This window comes from Rhamphochromis longiceps, linkage group LG11, assembly GCF_057381845.1.
Source record: "Rhamphochromis longiceps isolate RC_006_pf linkage group LG11, R_longiceps_female_GT1.1, whole genome shotgun sequence".
NCBI lineage: Eukaryota > Metazoa > Chordata > Actinopteri > Cichliformes > Cichlidae > Rhamphochromis > Rhamphochromis longiceps.
In genome coordinates, this window is record NC_140567.1 from 1,619,396 (window position 1) to 1,641,705 (window position 22,310).

A 22,310-nucleotide genomic window follows, 5' to 3' on the forward strand; every position below is an offset into this window, starting at 1 on the left:
TGCTGATTTATTGTGGATGAATGATATTGTTTTATGATGTTATAAGAAATACTGTTTGCAGAAAGTCATCGCCTTATTTGTCTGATTAGAACAGAACAGAATATACTGGAGTTTTCTGCCCCAACTCAGCAGGAGCAGATAAACGGGGAGCCAAGGTCGTAGCTTAGGCGCCGTGTGAGAGAAAAGCATGTGAATGTTTAGGCTTTTATGATAAGGTGGGAGAACCAGAGGCTATAAGAGTTTGAGCAATGCTCCACCATTTTGAGATCTGAGGCTGTCTGCATACGGTGTCCATCTCCCACGCGTGTGTTCATTAAAATCATCGTTTGACTCAACCCGGCCGGACCAGTGTTGTTATTGTGGTTTTTCATCCCCAATATGTTGAACCTTAACACAAGTTAACAATCAGAATCTAATCGAATGCGAAAGAAGACCCCTGGACACAAATCAGCGTGATGAGAATGACTAATAATGGCAGACAAGCATATTTGGGAAAAATGAGAAGAACTCTCGTCCCGTCCGCTGATCTATGACCTATACCGCATCAGACACCAGGGGGCGAAAGAGACGTTTTGGCTTCATGTTTGTGGAGCTCTAGGTCGTCCATGGGGAAAAGGGGGCGGATTTGGCTCTTTCGGCTTCCCGTACTATACCGGTGGACGGAAACGGAGGTGTTGTTGACGCGCGGGGTTTGCTGGGAAAGTTTTAGTTTGACGCCATTTTGGATTAAGAAACAGAGGGAGTAGTCGAAGTTGCAGGTATTTCACAGCCGTGCGTGTTTTCAGCTACATCAGATCTTCACTGGGTAAGAATCGGGGAAGGTTATGTAATAAGGGTAGAGTTAGTAAAACCGCTGCATTGAATTTACAGCAGAGATGTTGACCACAAGTTAGCATTAGCTATCGAGTTGTCCGGGAAGCTAATTTAGGGTCTAACCAGGAATAAGTTGGCCAAAATCCGTTTTGTTCTGTTTCACGGAGTGAGGTTAGTTCCTGCAAGCTAGTAAAACGACGTGTTACGAAATCGGATAACGTGGGTATTCACTGTTCATGTTGTCTGTTAAATGTGTGCCTATACTCTCAGGAGTGGAGGGATTTAAGCAGTTAGGAATGACCTCCTTCCTGACCGGGAAAGCGGGTCGTGTCCACTTCCCTGATAAAGAAATATCCTAGTTTAGGAGCGGCTATCGCTGTCATTGTTTGCAACGCTTCAGTTTAGAAGAAGGTGAACGTTAGCGCTCATCATCTGTGGAGGTCCTCTTAAGATCTCGGGTAGGAGAACTGGAGGTGGAGATTGCTGTGACCTTAAATACTCTACAGTTTTCCAGGTGGTGCTGCATGTCTTCTCCGACTTGCTGAATATTCCCGAAACGATTCAAACTTGGTGTCGATTTAGATGGAGACGTGGTTCCGAAGGTGAAGCCGTTGTTCTAAACAGCGCTTTACTTTGGAGGTGTGGTTCGTTGTGTGGCAGTGATGTACCGTTTCTAGCACATTCTGTGGGAGACTTGGACTATTGTTCTCTAATTGCTGTTGAATTGCTTCTGTTGTACTATTTTCTGTGGCTACAATAATAAAAAAACAATAGTGCACTCTAATTTTGAAATTAAGTTAAATAGTAAAGGGTTGAAAGTAGGACTGCAACGATTAATGCGAATAATTTGATTATAAAATTGACTCAAATGCTTCGTTGAATGCATGGCTCTGAATTATGCAGATGAAATGTTAACTTCAGTTACAGCTCGGACGGAAGCGATACCTGCAGCAAACGGGGGTTTGAGTCTAAAGGGCGGCATTCATGTCGAGCCTTTCGTAACATTTTTTCAGATTGAAAGTGGCATTGGGTTAATATTTAAACATATTAAAATAAAAGCTTGTTTTCGGACACTTGGTGTCGTAAGCCCCGCCCTCTGTTCAAAGATGGCCGTTCACAGTGGACACAGATGCCTCTTTCACTCCTCTTTCCAATCATCTGTGTTCTCTGTCCAAAATGTGAACATTGGCATCCTTGAAAAAGTGACCTTCGACCTTTAGATGATGATGTCCAGCCCACAGAAACAAAGGTCTAGATAGTGACTATAAAATCTTCTGCAGAGCTATCAAAACTCTGTATTCCAAATGGCACCACTTCTCGTTTTAGTCTTAATCGAGGTGTACGCCAAGGTTGCCCGATTAGCCCTTATCTTTTTTTACTTTGCACCCAAATTCTTGCCTCTCATATTTCGAATAGCCCTGTGAAGGGTGTAAACATAGCAGACAGAGAGATTGTCATCAGTCAATTGGCAGATGATACCACAATTTTTCTTAAAAATGCCAGCCAAGTGCCAATTGCTTTACGTGTAATAGAGGATTTCTCAAAAGGGTCTGGATCGGTCCTAAACTTAAATAAATGTCAGTTATTACCTGTCAAAGAGTGTAATGTTCAGAGTATTTGTAATATAACAGTTAAAAATGAAGCAACATATTTAGGTCTGATTATCTGCAAAGATCCAAAAGACAGAATTTTACTAAATTTTCCCCCAATTATTAAAAAATCTCAAACCAAATTAAATCAATGGTTGCAGAGAGATTTAAGTTTAAGAGGAAGGGTATTGCTCTCAAAAGCAGAAGGTCTGTCTCGACTGACTTATGCAGCAATTTCTCTGCATGTGGACGGCAAAACTTGTAAGGATATCGACCGAATGCTCTTCAACTTGCTCTGGAAAAACCGGACACATTACATCAGAAAAAGTGTATTGATGAATGACTATGAGCACGGTGGTCTCAATGTTTTGGATTTTACTACTCTAAACAATACATTTAAGATTAATTGGGCTAAACATTTTCTTAAAAATCCGGTATCCATTTGGAATTTTATTCCTCACTACATTTTCTCTAAGTTTGGTGGTCTAAGTTTTATCTTAGGTTGTGATTATAATATAGATAAGCTTCCAGAAAAGCTCTCGATGTTTCACAAACAAGTTCTATTAGCTTGGTCCCTTATATATAAACACAACTTTACACCCCATACGTATTCAATTTGGAATAATAGGAACATAGTGTATAAAAATAAATCATTATTTTTTTCTAGGTGGGTTGAGAAACGGATTGTTTTAGTGAATCAGCTGTTTAATCCTAATGAGCAGCTTATGTCTTATTCAGAATTCTTAAACACCTATAAATTTCCAGCCACACCCAAAGAATATGCCATATTATTTGATGCAATACCTACGGGTATTATAATGCTTTTTAAAGGTATTCAACCTTGCATATCATTGTTTCTCTCCCCAACCCTTTAGATTCACACATAGGAAGAATCTGTCTAACAAACCACAGTTAAAGTAATAAGAATATCCGTGCTTTGTTCCAGACAGAATCTCTAACTATCCCACATGTGGTCTCTTATTGGAATTTCTTTGTCAGTGACATTAACTGGAAAAGAGTATGGACAATTCCTAACAAGTATCTGGTAACGAATAAAGTGAAGGAAGTCCCATTTAAAATACTGCATAAATTTTATCCTGCTAATCATTACATGACAAAGTTCAAAAGGGACATAAATGTGAACTGTGGATTTTGTGGAAGCCATCCTGAGACTGCAGCACCTCTTCTGGATCTGTTCATACGCTAGAACATTTTGGAAAGACTTCAGTAGATTCATTGCTGGACATCTCTACAAAGACTTTACTGTGAAATGGGAAAATGTTGTATTTTGTTTCTTTCGAAGGCAAAAAAAGAAGATGTTTACTTTATAATAAACTTGTTAGTTATCTTAGCTAAATTTTATTTTCACAAATGCAAATACAGTAACAAAAAACCTAATTTTAAACATTACTATAATGATGTTTTATGTTACATAAAATTGATTAGTGGATCACTTAACAAAAAGGCTATGAAAACTATTACTATTTGTTTAAGTTTAATATTTGGAAAAAAAAAAAAAAAAAGATAGTGACTATAAAAGCCACCGACCGAGAGCAGTCACAGGGATCACAGCTGGTGTGTTTGACGTGTTCTTTGGTGTGCGGGGAGCTTACCACAGGCTTCATTTTGACTTTTGAGCTGGTGGAATAAATTTGTGGTACTGCTGCCTTTTGTGGCATAGTTTTATGGCATGTTTTGAAAAATACTGCATTTTGTTCGACATCCAAACGACAGCGAGTCTCATTCCTTCGCTCATCTGAGACTTCTGCTATCCCTGTCCGGCAGCATAGAAACTAGGGCTGCCACGATTAGTCGACTAGTCACGATTATGTCGACTATTAAAATCGTCGACGACTAATTTAATAGTCGACGCATCGTTTGAAGCTTTAAGATCACAAAGGACGCAGGAATGAGTAGCAGGATTTAAGAGTGTAATAACGGACTGAAACAGAAGATGGCAGCACTGCATGTACAAGGATGCCAGCTGCCGTTAAACCCCGAAGAAGAAGAAGCTGTGTCGCAGAATTCATAGCGCAGCTGTCAACAATGGCGGCAGCTAGTTAGTTTTAACTTTACTCTTATTATTCTTTCTGGGTCACAAAATAAACGTTTAACATATTTTCAGGTGAGAATGTAGCTGTGTAAACCTCAAATATCTGCTCAGTTTATCAAGACACCACATATTTTCAAAAGCGCTCCGACGTTTTCGGAGACGTCTGTTACCCACTAGCTCGTTAGCGAGCCGGGGGCGAGGCTAGCTAGAGCCGTGAGAACACCGGACTCCCGGCAGATCGTTTTCAAACCCACCGCCGTCTTTCGCTAGTCAGGTTAAACATGATATATGAGTCACTTAGATAACTTAAAAATGTTATTGTTTGGCTTTTTTTTAGTATTTTATTTGTTCCTGAGTAAATCGGTTTGGCTGAGATTAAAGTTATAGTTTTTACACAGCTGAATAAACTTCAAGCAGACAGCTGATTATCAGAAGTGTGAGATGCTGGAGAATTTACTCCGGTGTCCTGTTATATTTTAGATAGCAAGGAGTTTATTAAACTTCACCGAAACAATCTGCAAATTTCATTAAAATTTAATAAACTATCATCTTGTCTTTATTTTTAGTTAGCACAAACACTTCAAGCTGTAAGCTAATGATAGTTATATAAGAGCAGATGCTGCTGGTGCAATAAGCTGTACGCTGTACGTCCAATGGATGATGATCTGACTAGTCGACTATCAAAATAATCGTTTGTGGCAGCCCTAATAGAAACACGCCTGCTCGGCGCGTTCCAGCCGGGAGACATGTTTCCAGTTGGCAGGTGTGAATAAATGATGCATTTGCAGCCTGTGGTAGGAAAACAACCTCACAGTGAATTACATGCAGGCAGCTTTTACGATGCAACCATTGAACCCATGTACATGGAAAAACTCAGGATACATCGAGTATATTCGATATATCGCCCGCCCCTACCCGAGGGTTGTTAGGTTGGACGCTGATTATTGATATTACCATCTACACCATCACGTCTTGTTTTCAGCAGCACAAAAGTGTTGCATCAAAGCACAGGGCAAACTTGAGAATGCTAATATGTTTGCTTTCCTTCATTGCAGACACGCTTGGTCTTTTAAAGGTTTACAGACACAAGCTCACTCGCTCGTCCCATCAATCGTCCCTTCAAGGCGGTGAATCGCCCGTTTAACGAACTAGTGAAACGGCCCCAAAGCATAATCTGTCAGTGCCATCAACTCCTACGGTGCTTTACCAGCTCCTTTTTTTTCAAGCAGTTTTGAATGTATTGGGAGAGAGAATAACAATCATTGACTCCGTATATAAAAATAATAATCATTGCATTACTATAAGGACTCACAAATGTCAGCAGATTTGTGAAGGCCGATTGCTGAAATGATTGAATGGACATAAGAGAATGTAGTGCACTGGGAAAGTATTCCAGGTGTGTTGCTAGCAGCCTGGACAACCACAGATGGTCCCACAGCCACTCTGTGCTTAGGTGGTTCCTGGTTTGACACTTGGCATTCAAGTTCGGTCTTTGTTTGATCAGACCAGAGAATTTTCCCAAGTCCTTCAGGTGCTTTTTTTGGCACTCCAGGTGTCTTTCACCTCTTACAGAGTCACTTCTGTCAGGTGACTTTACCATGCAGGCCTAATTCTCGTAGTGCTGCAGAAATGGTTGTCCTTTGCAAAGTTCTGCTGGAGCTCTGTCAGCGTGACCATCAGGTCTCTGTCCCCTGCCTGACTAAGGCCCTCGTACCGTGACTGCTCAGATTGGCAGGGCGGCCACCTCTAAGAAGAGTCCAGGTGGTTCCAAACTTCTTCCACGGAGGCCAGTGTGCTAACTTCAAGCTGCAACAAGTTTTATGCACCATTCCCCAGTCTATTTCTCCCGCGCACACTCTGCTTGTTGATGTCATTTCGTATGTTGTAAAGTAAAATGTACCAAGGCTTCAGCACGGTGGTGACTGCATCAATCTGCTTAAATCCTCAGACACAATGGCGAGTCCAGGGAAAGACAACTACAGGATGAAGAGCTATAAGAACAAAGCGCTGAATCCTCAGGAAATGCGTCGAAGGAGAGAAGAGGAAGGAATTCAGCTACGCAAACAAAAAAGAGAGGAGCAGGTGATCTTTGCTAACGTTTGGTGTATAAAATGGAATTAAGCTAACAGAGTTCAACATGTGTGTGGGACTGTTATGGTCCTGTTAGCACCTGCTGTGTTTTTCCTATCAGGGTGTGAGTTCTGCTCTCCTGCCTTTGCTACCAGCTAACTGCACTCAGCAACTGGGGCTCAAGTTCCCATTAAAGAATTGTGTCCATGTGGCTTCTTGCTCACTCTGTGTCTGTGTGTTTGGTTAACATTGATTTTGCTGAGCTTTTGTTTTTTGACTGGTTTGTGTTTCTCTCTTTACTTTGGTCCTGATTCTTCTCCGTCTCCATTTTCAGTCTGGACTTCTTTACAATATTCAGGCTGCATCTCTGCTCCGATCACCGCCGTCTCCTGCAGCCTTTCATTTGTGCGTCTGTGCATTTATTTAATGTGTGTCTGTATGACTGCAGCTGTTCAAGAGAAGAAATGTCTGCATACCTTCAGCTGATGACTCCATGCAGGAATGTCCGATCCAAGATCCAGACATCAGCTCCACAGTACCCATCACAGCTGTAAGTGTAAGCTGCCTCTCTCCTGTAGGTTTGCTGTGCTGTAGTCTGAACTAAACATGAACTCTCTGATGCGTTTGTGCAGGATGGAGTCATAACAGCAGATATGATTCAGATGATCTTTTCTGAAGACCCCGACCATCAACTAATTGCTACACAGAAATTCAGAAAATTGCTTTCCAAAGGTGTGTCTCTGTGACGTTTAATGGAAGATTCGTGTTTCTGTAGTCGGTTTACTAAAAGAGAAATAACTGTTTGGACCAAAGTTGAACAGAGAAGCTGCCAAGTTATTTTATTCTGCTTCCACCTGGCTGTCAACAACAGGCTCTGCTCTGTGTGCAGCTTCTGCAACGCCTCGTTTCTACAGGCGCAGTGCTGCCTCAGTATCAAAATACTAAAGTAATCATTTCCCACAACTTTATCAATGTTGCACCACACCTGTGCTAGTGTAACCGGTGTGATTCTGCGTTGTGTCTGATAAAAAAGGTAAAAGAAAGAAAGACCTCCAAGTAAATAATTTGCCCACTCCAGCTCCTACGACCAAATACAGACAGTGGGGAAGAGGATTAGCTCAACCCACCACAGCTCCCAAGCTAGCAAGGAATACATATTCATGCTATCATTTATGGCGCCTAAAACACATTTATGACACACACATACTACACACTTATAACATCTTACAAAAACAGGCTCAATAATGACAATAACTGAATTAAAATCGCAATCATAAACATCAGGGTGGTTAAATATTTAATTATGTGTGCTTTAAGGTGCTGGAAAGAAATGACACCCACCTCTCCCACAGGGGAATTGTAGAAAAAGGGGAGAGGCAAAAGGGGTACACTGTATTTATAGTATTGCACCAAAGAAGAAGAAAAGAATGAGGAGGGGCTCTAACTGATAATGAACACAACTACAGGCTTGGAGGTCCTAAAAGTCAGGTATAAAAGGAGAAGTTTGGGGGTTTAGAACACATTTTGTGTAATTATAACAATGTTATTTATGACTCTGTTACACTGGCTTACACAACAGAGATTAAACCAAGAGAAACACACAAAATGACCTGAAAAAGAAATCTTGCTCTTTGAGGTGTTTTTCTGCAGAACACAAATTGAATTGGTTTTGTGAAACAGCCTGTTGCTCTGTCTGCGAAATGCCTTTAACCCTTTAGCAGGTTTGTGCTCAAAGTGTTCACTTGTTTCTTTTGCACAGAACCCAGCCCCCCCATAGATGAAGTGATTTCCACTCCTGGTGTTGTGACTCGGTTTGTGGATTTTCTGCAGCGGAGTGAAAACTGCACACTGCAGGTCAGAGAATCCAACACTGTACACCTGAGAGTATCAGGACATCTGGATGTCCCACTATCAGATAACAGATGTGTTCCTGTGTCACGTGTTCACCTCAGCAGACGTCTACAGTCAGATTATTGCTCGTATTTCATTTATTGTTTCATTTTGTCCTTTTCTAATTTGTTATTAGTCTCAAAGCGAGTGGGTGACATGGTGCTTCACAGGGCAGCAATTTACATGTTGCTTTGTTATGAGTCATATTTATATGTATTTAATAATAATAGCTAGAATGTTGAAATGATTGGTAGGCGTTACACAGCTATTGTGAGCATTGAACCTCCAGTTGTATCGGGTAAAACTGTTGTTGTTGTCATATTGTCCACGGTGTGCTCGTAACAGTTCGAAGCGGCCTGGGCACTGACCAACATCGCCTCTGGGACCTTCTTGCACACCAAGGTTGTGATTGAAACAGGAGCTGTTCCCATTTTCATTGAACTGCTGAACTCAGAGTACGAGGATGTGCAGGAACAGGTGAGAGTCACATGATAACACCTGCTTAGTTACAGGTAACCTGCTCATCTATAGTGAGTGAGTTGAGATGTTGAGCTTTTCTAACAGTTTCAGGACTTTTGAGAGGCACAAACCTGAATGTGTGTAAACTGCTGTGGTAGTGTTTGACAGGACGAGTTTTAGTGTCAAAGGCGGTCTGTTGGGCTGTGACGTAGTTGAAGCATGTTGGCTGTTTTCCAGGCAGTGTGGGCACTGGGGAACATAGCGGGCGACAACGCTGAGTGCAGAGACTACGTACTCAACTGTGGCATCCTCCCGTCTTTACAGCAGTAAGTGTTCGTCGTCTGTCTGCGTTTGTGTGTCAGAGCTGCACTAACAGCTGGCTCTGCTCTGTGCAGGCTGCTCGCTAAATCCAACCGTCTCACAACAACCCGAAATGCAGTGTGGGCTCTGTCCAACCTGTGCAGAGGGAAAAACCCACCACCAGATTTTGCAAAGGTCAGCCCCGTCATTGTTGTTGAGTCACTGAATACTGGAGCTCATTCGCCTTCCTCCTCCTTAAAGTCATATTTCCTGTACTGATCATGTGGTTCCAATATTAAATTGTCCCCTTGTCTGTGTTATTTTGTCAGGTGTCTCCTTGTCTCAACGTTTTGTCCAGGCTGCTGTTCAGCAGTGATCCAGATGTGCTGGCCGATGCGTGTTGGGCTCTCTCCTACCTGTCTGACGGCCCCAATGAAAAGATCCAGACGGTCATCGACTCCGGGGTCTGCCGCAGGCTCGTTGAGCTGCTCATGTACGACACTGACATACTCTTTGGTTGTTGTTGTTGTTTTTTGCACATTTGTTGAACATAAATGAAAATTGCTCCCTAAATGTAAGAGCTGATTGTGCTGTGACAAGCTTTGAGTGTTCCACGTAGCTGTGAAGCAGTTTCAGCCCCCTGTTCTTTGCAGAATTGAAGGGCTGTTGAGCCAAAACGTAACGTTGGATTGGATTTAAGTGTCATGAGTGTAGCTGAGTTTCCAGTACGAACTGGCTGGACATGGTCCTTCACAATTTTCTGGGAGACAGCTGAAATGATTCTTGCGTCAGTCATGGGGAACACTGGCCATTTGCCCAGTTGGGTTAATTGAAGGGACGCTCCACACCAGCCCTGTAAGTGCTGACACGAGCCCATTCGTTCATTTTCATTGCTGATGCTGTATTGCCCAATCAACACACTTAAGTGCCACAAAGTAAATAAACGGCAGACGAAAATGACGCAGACTGAATCATCAGCACGCGAGCATGAGCGTTTTCAGTGGGGATGAAAACAATAGTGTGGCCGCGGAGACCAAAACGCTGTTTTCAAGTTTATCCAGGTTGGTGTAGCTGAGAGGATTATTCCTGTGTATAGTGAAGGGGGCATGTTGAGTGCTGGGTATCGGCTTGGACTGAGAGCAGGTCAGATCGGGGGTGGTGACACTTAAAGGCAGCCAAAAGAAGAAAACTGAAACATTAATAAACGAAGTACTGTGGTGAATAAAAACTGCTGTTGGGTGGTGCTGGATTTAAAAAGAAGGGATCAGCGTGTTGAACAGAAATGTTGGATTAACAGTCGGCGGTATTAGTTTCCCTTGCAATGAGCCTATTCATGCACAGTGTCTAAGCTCCAGCTTTCAGTCCTTTGAGTTTCTTATTGGTGGTATGAAACTTCCAGAGTCACAGGTTCTTTTCTGATATTTTCTTGTCTGAGAGCGTCTGTTCTGTTCGTCTGTTTTCTTTGGGAGACGCAGCGTCCAGTAGAACACAATCAGCTTCCTCTGATTTCGTTCCCTGGACGATTTGAAGCATCAAACGTTGTTTTCTTTTGATGGCGTAACATTGTTGCCAGTGTTGGTCAAGTTACTTGAAAAAAGTAATCAGTAATTAATTACTGATTACTCCCCCCAAAAAGTAATCCCGTTACTTTACTGATTACTTATTTTCAAAAGTAATTAATTACTTAGTTACTTAGTTACTTTTTAAAAACACGATTCACAACCTGAAGAGGTGATAAAGTGATAGAGCTTTCAGCCCAATTCTACTTTTTCTGCATAATCCATCATACAAAATGTAATCAAATGGAAAAGTCTCTTTTTAAAACTTGTTTTATCAGTTTTAATCTTTTAACTTTATGCATCAAGCAAACATTTAATTATATGCAACATTCTCTGACTTGAATAAATTAGTTTAACATTTAAACCTATTTTCTGCACATTCCAGCTCATAAAATAAAATATTTTTTGTGTTTTCACTCACTCTTTCAAACAGATGCAAGTAAAACACAGCAGAAAATAAATAAAGTCAAAGACTCAGCGGTGCTGTTGCTCTATTTTCACCTGTAAAGCAGGAGCAGGGTAGGCGGAGGGTTACCCTGGTGCAGGTGTGCTGCGGTCAGTTGAAGAATCCGCGCGAGTGTCTCTGTGAGTTTCCCATTACGTCGTAGCTACTCAGTGCTTGTTGGAAGTTTAGGGGTTTTTTTCGCTGTAAAAAGAAGTTTTCTTCCCACGCACAGCGGACGCTAATGTTTTTGTCACTTTTTATGGAATCAAACTCAAAGTAAGGTCAGTACTTCCACGCTTTAAACGCTGCACGCTCATACTCTCTCCTGCACTCGATATATTATCCATTGTTGATCTGCACACAGCTGCTGTCACCAACGTCGCACTTGCTTACGTCACTGTCATGAGACATTCTCGCAAAAAAAATCACGGTTTTAGTAACGCAGTAACGCAGCGTTCCTACGGGAAAGTAACGGTAATCTAATTACCGATTTTGCAATAGTAATCCCTTACTTTACTCGTTACTTGAAAAAAGTAATCAGATTACAGTAACGCGTTACAAGTAACGCGTTACTGCCCATCTCTGATTGTTGCACAAAGAATCTGTCGTTTCTGATCCCGTCCACGCTTTGCACGTCTCACTGTGTGCCTCCTGTTTCCAGGCACGGCGACTACAAGGTTGTTTCTCCTGCCTTGCGTGCAGTGGGAAACATCGTGACAGGAGATGACATCCAGACTCAGGTACAGCCTCTGTTTCTTCCATCGGTGCTGCTTGGCCTTTTCTCATTGACAGCATTAAGATCTTTGGCTCCTCTGCTTTCGTCTCAGGTAATCTTGAACTGTTCAGCACTGCCGTGTTTGCTCCACCTTCTCAGCAGCCCTAAGGAATCCATCAAGAAGGAGGCCTGCTGGACTGTGTCCAACATCACCGCAGGAAACCGAGCTCAGATTCAGGTATTCTGCTGCGGCGTCTCCGTTTGTCGTGGCGAGATGAAGAGCTGCTGTTCTTTGCTGCTGACCACATTTTTCTGTTTTTGTCAGAACGTCATTGACGCCAACATCTTTCCAGTACTGATCGAGATCCTTCAGAAGGCCGAGTTCCGCACAAGAAAGGAGGCTGCGTGGGCAATTACCAACGCCACCTCTGGGGGCACTCCCTCACAGATAAAGTGTGTTTACCAGACGTCTTAAAAACACTTGATGTGAAGATTCCTCCTTACGTAGTTCTGGTGCCGTGTTTCCCACAAATACAAACTTGAGTCACAGTTCAGTGCGAGTAGTTGCACCATGTGATGAGTCATTAAAATCCACCAATGTTAGCTGAGCACTGCTTCAGATGGTGCACCACACTCTTTCCTACAAACACCACATGGATGTTAATGTGACTCATTCAGACTGTTAAATCAACAGCGCTGGTTTCATTTTACATGTTCATATATTTGGTTTGTCAGATTTCACTGTGCTGGGACTTCTCTGCACATTTGCACAGCAGGAATTGGTGGAAATCCAAAAATCAGTCGAGCTTTATAAACAAAGTGAAATGCTGCTGAGGACTAACGTCTGTGCTTTCCGTGACAGGTATCTGGTGTCCCTGAATGCCATCAAACCTATGTGCGATCTGCTGACAGTGATGGACTCTAAGATTGTTCAGGTGTCACTGAACGGTTTAGAGAACATCCTCAGACTGGGAGAACAGGAAGCCAAACAGAATGGAACTGGCATCAATCCGTACTGCGCTCTGATTGAGGAAGCTTACGGTAATGCTCGCAAACCACCAACAGAACATTCACGAGCTTTCATTCACTCAGAAAAGTGGACACGTTCTTTTGTGTCGCGTTTGGTTCCACACCCACCGAGTGTTCACTGCACCTCGGTGGGGTTGCTTCTTTCTCGGCACTTCTTTGTAACCGAGCGTGTTTGCAAGAACGTCTAAGTTTAAAAAAGTGTCAAATAAAAGTGAAAGCTTTGTTTAGGAAGTTTGTACGTGAGGGCAGAAGGCAAAGTTTGGACATTTTAAGAATCACAAGCTTTATAGGCATGCTGGTATTTTTGTCACACACACACACACACACACACACACACACACACACACACACACAGCCTCCATCTTCCCTGACTATAGTCTCAGGTGTGTCATTTGTAACATCAAAGGTTGGAGGTTAGACCCTCTGTCCACATCTTTGGAGTTAAATCATTTCTGATCACTTACAAGAAATTTAAATTGGCAGCATTTCTGCATCGATGATTAAAATGAATGAAGAAGATAAACGGGCTGGTTCTTGTGTAGCATGTTTCTAATTTGCTCGCAGACTCCCAAGGTTTTTTACCACACACACACACACACACACACGCTGCTGGATGCAGGAGAGGAACTCGGGGTTCAGTATCTGGCCCTGCCGTACTTTGGCACACAGACAGGGATGGAAACAGCAGCACTTTGATTAGAAATGCCTGCTGTAACTATATTCACAGGAGCTTTTTGTCACTCAGTGTTGAAACTTCTGTCGTGTGAAGATTTGTGCGTTTGCTTCCATTCTTTCAGGATTGGACAAGATTGAGTTTTTACAGAGCCACGAGAACCAGGAGATCTACCAGAAGGCCTTTGACCTGATTGAACACTACTTCGGTGTGGAGGAAGAGGATGCCAGCCTGGCTCCACAGGTGGATCAGAATCAAGGCCAGTTTGTCTTCCAGCAACAGGAAGGACCCATGGAGGGTTTCCAGCTTTAATCCCACTGCACTTCCTTAGTTCGGTCTTGTTGGACTTGGAACGTCTCTGCAGCAGACCCGTCTCTTCTCTGCTGTGCAGGATCTTCACGTGTACTATGCCTGAGATTTGTGAAAATAGAGATCAAGCGTTTGGCTCCTCTGGAGTCCTAAATAGAGAGCTGAGCTTTACCCGTTTCCGTACCGTTGATAAAATGTCTCTGCCATCGAAAGCCGACTCAAGTCAAAAGGTTTTGAAACCTTGTTTTCAAATTTAGTGCAAAATCACAACGTTAAGCTTTCAGTGGTGTTTTTTTAATCATTCAAAATGATGTTAATATTTATGTCTCCAAGCCATCATCCATATCCCTTTGTGAATGTGAAACTACCTCTTCAGTCTCCAGAAAGAAGAGTGAAAAGGGAGAGAAAAGAACACCGAGCATTGCTTCATTTTTCCATTGATGTGGAAATCTGAAAGGAAATCCGGATCCGAAATGTTCAGATCAGGGTCACCTGTAGAACAACACTACTGTATGTCCCAGCGCTGCCGTCTGGAGCAGCGGCACATCCACCTTTTACTTCTAAAGGACTTGAAGAACGGAGGGCTGCTGTGTCTGCTGAGCTCGTTAGAAACAGAAGAGTCGGAGCTTTTTTCCTGCATCGAGCAGCGGCCTGAGTTAGTCTGTGACAGTGTTAGCTTTTCATTGCTGCTAATTTCAAACGTTCTTTCAGTTGATCCGCAAGTTATCAGGACGTGGCAGGTAATGTCTGTGACACGATGCTGTGTGCAAAACTCTTTCCCGTGAGATTGTTCAGTTGTCTGGTTTGCCAGTTATCTGTCTTAAATTATTTCTGCCTGGTGTGATGGGATTTCCTGAGCGACCTGGAGGGTTTTGTATATTATATATACATGTAAGTGCAAAGACGATATTTAAGTGGCTGTGGGAATAGGTTATATGCAATATTTTTTCTGCTTGATATGCAGTTTTGACAGTTTCATTTTGAACTTTGAATATTTCCACTTTATTTTTTCATGTTTTGTTGTGGTCGAGGTCTTAAGGAGGAAGCGGAGGCTTCTTTCCTTCTTCGAGCTCCGCCCCCGAACACTTTTGATACGTGTCGATTTGAGTACAGTGACATCAACTGGACGCAAAATCAGTCTATATTTATGTGAAGTAAAACTATTTGTAATGCAGAATTTACATCAAGCACATTCAATCATATAGTTTTCTAATATTTCTGGTTTCTCTGTTTTTCTTTTTTTTGTAGTTTTTGGGTTTTTTGCTTTTGGAAGTTCATTTGCTGTGTTCCCGTCGCTCGTGGATTCATGTGTTTAATTGTCAACAGCCGATGTACAACAGTGTGATACTATAATATGCAGCCTGTGGTTCCTGACACACGGAGACCTGATGGTGGAAGCTGTTGTAGTCACTGATCACGTGTGAGGCTGCAGCTATATGATGTAAAAAAAAATAATAATAATTAAATGCATCCATTGGATAAAAACGATGTGAGCTGTGGTGTGCTGTGAGTATCTGGAGGAAAGTTCTCGTCCTGTTTGACTTTGGTGTTTAGTCTGTGAGGAGGACGACCAGCAGGTGTCCCTGTGCAGATGAGTCAGATTGTCTCAAAGCCTCGCTGCGACCTGTGCCGGCTCGTTTGAAGCTGAAGCTCCGGCACGAGTCAGTCACACAGCTTCAGAAACACTGGGCCGAGGCGGGGGCTGAACAGAGTCACGTGATCGATGACGTCCGAAGCTTCGTCACTGCTTCAGCACCTTATTCAGTGTTTTGTAAGGAACTGAATCACTGGCAGGATGTGTGCTGTGTTTGGGTGATTTAGCACGAGGTTGCGTGCCACATAATTAGAGACATGAAGCCAAGAAGAGCTCTGCCTGTTTCTAAATAAAAACCAGTTCAATTTTATTTAGCAACAGTCACCTCAAGACGTGTTATAGTGTAAGGTAGACCCTACAGTAATAACTGCTGGTAATAAATCATCAGCGATTCTGCTCCCAGCTCTAAAGACAAACACTGCAATTATAGAAGTTATAGTTTATATAAAAGCATCTCCTGGTAAATTACATAATCAGGTGGAGGCAGGGACCTCACTTCACCTACTACAGAGGTTCCCAAAGTGTGGGGCCCGCCCCCTAGGGAGGTGCAGAGCCATTGCAGGGGGGGTGTGGTATGAAAAGGAAAAAAAAAACGCTTGGACACTGCTAACATCATGGACAGGTTTGTTGACGAGGCGCCCACACAAACGCAAAGCAGGAGATGAAGCGTCGCTGCATATGTTTCCAAACCAACTTCATTCTGAGCCAAAGACTAGAAAATATGGTGAAGAAAATCTTCCCTTTGGCTTCACCTGCACAGGTGCTGAGGTAGGTCTCCTTGCAGGATTGGTTTCCCTGCGTCAGGAGCAGCGCTGGGCTCTCCAAATCACGGACAAACAGGATCCCACATTCTTGATTTTTAGTTCACAAACACTTGTTGTAATGACTAACTGCTCCTGACATGTTGGAGATGTTTGCTCTTTATACAGTAAAGTTACAGCTGGATACAAATAATATCAGGCTGATCCTGCCACGATTTTGTGTTTAAACCCATTTTGCACAGAGAGGCATTTTTTGAAAAATGTATTGATGCAATGTTGAACATTATTACACAGAAAAAACAACTACACGTAAAATAATCCCACCGTGACGCCTCTGCCTTTGTAAATGGAGGGACAGTAACTGCGTGTAAACCTGCAGACAGTCAGATTAACAGTATTTTGTCTCTATCTGCTATTCTGCAGTTCATCCCATGTAAACAATAACGTGGCCACAGCGTGACGTGGAAAAAGGCACATACCTCTGACGGTGTGTGATGAACTCTGTATTCCTCGTCCACACGTAAACGCAAAAAAGGAGTTTTAAAAAAAAAATCGCAGTTTTCGGTGATTGGAAACGCCGTTTACGTGGATGAAACAGCTGCGTGTTCAAAAATACCCGTGTAGATGTGGACGTAAAAGAGTAGTTTATTTCATTGCTACCTGTAATTTATTGCAGATTACTTTTATTTGCTTAATTATTTACTAAATGTTTGTGGTGTGAAATAAACCACAATGGAGCAAAATATGGGGGTGTGTGGTTGGAGGATGTGGGGGGGGCATTTTTCTTGTAAAACAAAGGGGGCCCAGCGAAAAAGTTTGGGAACCACTGACCTACTGTAAGACTGTGCTGTACATTGTTATATATAGTGGGGGGTTATTAGTAATAACCATCAAGCAGAAGAAGAACACACCATGTGTTTAAACAAAGGTTTATTAATTGAAAATGATTTTATTAGAATAGACATATCATTTTTTCACTCAAAGAAACACATGTTCAAAGCCTCAGCTGTCCTCGGGGTCGGTGTATCTGTTGTTGTTCATTGTGGTAGGTGATGGACTTTATAGTCATCGAGAGGACAAGAATCAAATTCTGCGGTCTGAAGATCGCAGCTCTTCTGTTTTTAAGATGATGCATTTGGCTTCATTGAGCTCATGCAAAGGTGGTTTACGACCAAATATTTTGGCTGCAATGACAGTTAGCATCTTCCCACGCCTTTTCCACGGGTGAGGGAAGGAAGGAGCAGGAGATCGATGGACTAATGGATGTAGCATCTGCAGTAATGTGTTAGTCTGAGTCATAAGGTGCCAGCAGAGGTGGCTCACAGTTTGTAGCATAAAGGTCCGAATTATCTGAGACTTACTGCTGTTTTCTGTGTTTTTATATTTGACCCTGTGATGGTTTTGTTAACTTCACATTTCGATCATAAGATTTCATGTCCGTCAAAATGTGTAAACATCCCAAGATCCAGTCGCCTGCTTTTGTGCTTGGATACAGTATGCATTGGTACATATTTTTCTCTACCATTTATTTTTTGTGCAGGAATTATATTAATTATGGAATTCTGTTATGGGCTTAGAAGATAGTGAAAATAACATTTAGGAGCCAAATTACCACTCAGTGGATGCTCAACACAGTCACGATTTGTGAAGCTGATGAGAAACAGATCATCTTGACACTAAGACCTTACCTGATAGAAGACTGCAGGTGTCGAGCAAAGGTTTTGTTCTTTGTCCCCACGTCTTTGTCAATGGGAAAAATTCCTCCAAACAAAATATCTCCTGGAACTGGAACTCCTGGTTTCCTGGTATCCATTCCAGTAGCATGTCCACTTTGCAGGCTATCCGCCATCCAAGATGGCACCACGGTAGGCAGCCTGTTTCCTCAGCTCCCAGCTTTTTCCTTTCCTTTCTGTTTTTTCTTGTGCTTTAAGCTTTTTTTACCCGACACTCTTGGTCGTGTTTTATTTGTTGTGCAACGGGACATGGACCCACAAATTTTCATGAGAGTAGTAGTATGTCTTCTACTCTTTTTGGGACTTTTTACCACCACTTCTGGAGAATCTGTAAGCCAAGCCATTGTTTACAGTACGGAGCAGCTGCTAGCACTGGGCAACAGGAAAGTACTCCCGGAGGAGCGACCCAAGATTCCAAAGGAATTACAACGTTGGAGGAGGGGACGCAGGGCTGGAGTGAAGTACCCACTGGTGTCAAGACAACCATCTCACCCTCAACGTCGCAAAGACAAAGGAGTTGATAGTGGACTTCCGGAGGTGCAGAGAAGTACACACCCCCATCACCATCAACGGCGCTGCTGTGGAGAGAGTGAGCAGCTTCCGGTTCCTTGGTGTACATCTGGCTGAGGATCTTACGTGGTCAGTACACACAAACAAAACAGTGAAGAAGGCGCAGCAGCGCCTCTTCTTTCTCAGGAGACTGAAAAGATTCGGCATGAGCCCCCGCATCCTCAGGACCTTCTATCACTGTGCCATTGAGAGCATCCTCACTGGATGCATCACCACCTGGTATGGCAACAGCACCGCCTACAACTGCAAAGCTCTCCAGCGAGTAGTGCGGTGCTCTGAACGGATAATTGGAGGTGAGCTTCCCTCCCTCCAAGACATCTACAGGAAGCGCTGCCTGAGGAAAGCGGGGAGGATCATCAAGGACTCCAGTCACCCCAGCATAAACTGTTCAGACTGCTTCCATCAGGAAGGAGGTTCTGCAGCATCCGGTCCCGTACCAGCAGACTGAGAGACAGCTTCTTCCACCAGGCCATCAGACTGCTGAACACGTCATAGACACCTCAGCTTCACTACTGGAACTTCAACATTATGCACTCCACACTGTATATAAATGCCACTTGTTTTGCACATATTCAACTCTGTATATTTTATATATTTTATTATTATTATTATTATTATTATTATTATTTTATTTTTTTACTATTTAATTTGTAAAAATGTGTATATACACACACACACACACACACACACGTAGGAAAATATTTAGTATACACATCCAGAAATGCATACACTATTATATATTGTACATATATTTATTAGTTTCAGGTTGGCCATTCTTGTATTTTGCTCGTTTGTGTTGTGTTTGCACATCTCTGTTGCTTGTGGGGCTCGCACACAAGAATTTCACTCGCATGTGCTGTGCCAGTGTACCTGCACATGTGATGTGACAATAAAAAGTGATTTGATTTGATTTGATTTGATTTGATTTGAAGTACCAGGAAAGAAGGAGACGGTACAAACCAAGCATTCCATCCATTCTCATGGGTAATGTAAGATCTTTACCCAACAAGATGGAAGAGCTAATTGCGCTAACCAGACTGCAGTGGGAGTACAAGCAGAGCAGCCTCCTCCTGTTCACTGAGACATGGCTCATGGACCACACACCGGACTGTTATAACTCTGGATGGCTTTCAACTGGTTAGAGCACCGGAGTGCAATGGAGAGTGGTAAGAGGAGAGGTGGGGGACTAGCAATGTCTGTCAATGAGAGATGGTGTAACCCGGGGCACATCACTGTGAAGGAACAGAGCTGTACCAAAGACATTGAACTGTTGGCAGTTAGCGTCCGGCCATACCACCTGGCCAGGGAATTTTCACACGTTATTGTGCTGACTGTTTACATCCCACCCTCGGCCGACGCTACAGCAGCCTGTGAGTACATTCACTCCACTGTCTCAGCTACAGATGGCACATCCGCAGTCCCTCATTATTATTTCTGGGGACTTCAATCATGCCTCACTATCTGTCACTCTCCCAAACTTCTCCCAGTACGTTGACTGACATACAAGGGACAGCAAAACCCTGGATCTATTGTTTGCCAACACAAAGCAGGCTTACAGTGCATCACCCCTCCCCCCGCTTGGCCACTCAGACCACAACCTGGTCCTTCTCCACCACACCTACACTCCCATGGTGAAGAGGAACCCCCCCACGAAGAAGGTGATAAGGGTGTGGTCTGAGGAATGCACTGAGGCCTTAAGAGACTGTTTTGAATGCACAGACTGGCAGGAACTCTGCAAGCCTCACGGTGAGGACATCGACGCCCTCACTCACTGCATCGCGGACTACATTCATTTCTGTGTTGAGAACACTGTGCCTACCAAGAAGATACAGTGTTTCTCAAACAATAAACCGTGGGTCACCCCAGAACTGAAGGCCCTGCTGAACAAGAAGAAGAGTGCTTTCTGGTCGGGAGACAAGGAGGAACTTAAGAAAGTCCAAAAGGATCTTAAATACAAGATCCAAGAAGGCAAGGAGCGCTTCAGTAGGAAGATGGAAAACCAACTCCAACAGAAAAACGTCAAACAACAACAACAACAACAACAATCTTTATTTATATAGCACATTAAAAGCCAGGGGCATGCCAAAGTGCTTTACATAAAACAATAAAACAAAATGATTTACACTAAAACATCGGAGTCATATAAGTGTGGGATTATGTTCACAGGTAAAAACCACTAATAGGAATAATCTATAGCACACAGCTATAGCAAAGTAGAACTGTACCATCATACACAGTGATAGAGAACATAGACAATGCAACAATAAAATAATAAAATAATTAGCACTATAACGTCAAAGAAGTCTGGAGGAACATGAAACAAATCTCTGGACATTTCCAGGATAATGGAGGAGCCACAGTGTCTGCTGGCCGGGGGTGGGCTAACGACTTGAATCTGTTTTTTAACAGATTTGACAATGGCCCACTGATCACCGATCCCACCCCCCAGGTTCCATTAACCCCCCTCCATCCCCCCCCCACCCCCCCCACTCCGGGTGCAATGCCATTGTCACCTGAGCTCTCCTCTCACCACAACCCTGCTTCACCCCTATCCACACATCTATCCACAACGAAGCGAGCCCCACCCCCCACTCCAGCCCAGCCTCACATCTACTTCACAGCTGATCAGGTGAGAAATCAGCTCAAGAGGACGAAGGCAAGGAAGGCAGCAGGTCCGGATGGAATCTGCTCCAGACTGCTCAGGGACTGTGCAGACTAGCTCTGTCAGGTGGGCCTGTACATCTTCAACCTGAGCCTGAGCCTGGAGAGGGTTCCTGAACTGTGGAAGACTTCCTGTGTGGTTCCGGTGCCAAAAATCGCACACCCCAGGGAGCCCAACCACTTCAGGCCTGTTGCCTTGACTTCTCATCTGATGAAGACCATGGAAAGGCTCATCCTGCACTACCTTCAGCCACTGGTGGGCTCAGTGTTGGACCCCTGCAGTTCGCCTACCGTTCTGGAATTGGGGTGGATGACGCTGTCATCTACCTGCTACACCGATTCCTCTCTCACTTAGAGCAGACGGGGAGCACTGTGAGGATCATGTTTTTTGACTTCTCCAGTGCTTTCAACACCATCCAACCCGCACTACTGAGAGGGAAGCTGGAGGGAGCCGAAATAGGCAAACAGCTGACTGCATGGACCATCGACTACCTTACCAACAGACCACAGTATGTGAGGCTCCATGACTGTGTGTCTGAGGTGGTAATCTGCAGCACGGGGGCACCACAGGGCACGGTTCTCTCACCTTTCCTGTTCAGCCTTTACACTTCTTCAGACTTCTGTTATAATTCGGACGATTGCCATATACAGAAGTTCTCAGATGATACAGCCATCATTGGATGCGTATCAGACGGGAATGATCAGGAATACAGGGGGGTCATCAGTGACTTTGTTGGCTGGTGTGAGACCAACGTACTCCAAATCAACGCCGGCAAGACAAAGGAGATGATCATAGACTTCAGGAGGAAGTCACCCCCTACAACACCGGTGAACATCCAAGGGAAAGACATTGAGATAGTGGACTCTTATAAGTACCTGGGTGTTCACCTCAACAAGAAACTGGACTGGACTACAAATACAGACGTCCTGTATAAGAAGGGTCAGAGTCGACTCCACCTGCTGAGCAGACTGAGGTCCTACGGAGTCTGCAGGACTCTGTTATTCTATGACACTGTGGTAGCATCTGCCCTTTTCTATGCAGTGCCCTGCTGGGGGAGTGGATGCACGGACAGGGACAGGAGCAGGA

General features: G+C 43.5%; 1 protein-coding gene across 2 annotated transcripts; it reads left to right on the forward strand.

The window, feature by feature from the left end:
• Window positions 1-665: 665 nt before the first annotated feature.
• Window positions 666-15,392, forward strand: kpna5 (karyopherin alpha 5 (importin alpha 6)). Of its 2 annotated transcripts, none has more exons than XM_085421980.1 (14): window positions 666-805; window positions 6,404-6,537; window positions 6,974-7,075; window positions 7,158-7,257; window positions 8,285-8,379; window positions 8,761-8,892; window positions 9,112-9,200; window positions 9,270-9,369; window positions 9,504-9,667; window positions 11,840-11,918; window positions 12,006-12,131; window positions 12,219-12,346; window positions 12,756-12,934; window positions 13,720-15,392. In XM_085421980.1, the coding sequence occupies exons 2-14, from the start codon at window positions 6,409-6,411 to the stop codon at window positions 13,905-13,907; spliced, it is 1,611 nt and encodes a 536-aa protein (XP_085278106.1). In that variant the 5' UTR covers window positions 666-805; window positions 6,404-6,408; the 3' UTR covers window positions 13,908-15,392. The 2 variants fall into 2 exon arrangements, with proteins under 2 accessions (XP_085278106.1, XP_085278107.1); XM_085421981.1 differs by having other exon boundaries at window positions 689-758.
• Window positions 15,393-22,310: the final 6,918 nt, after the last annotated feature.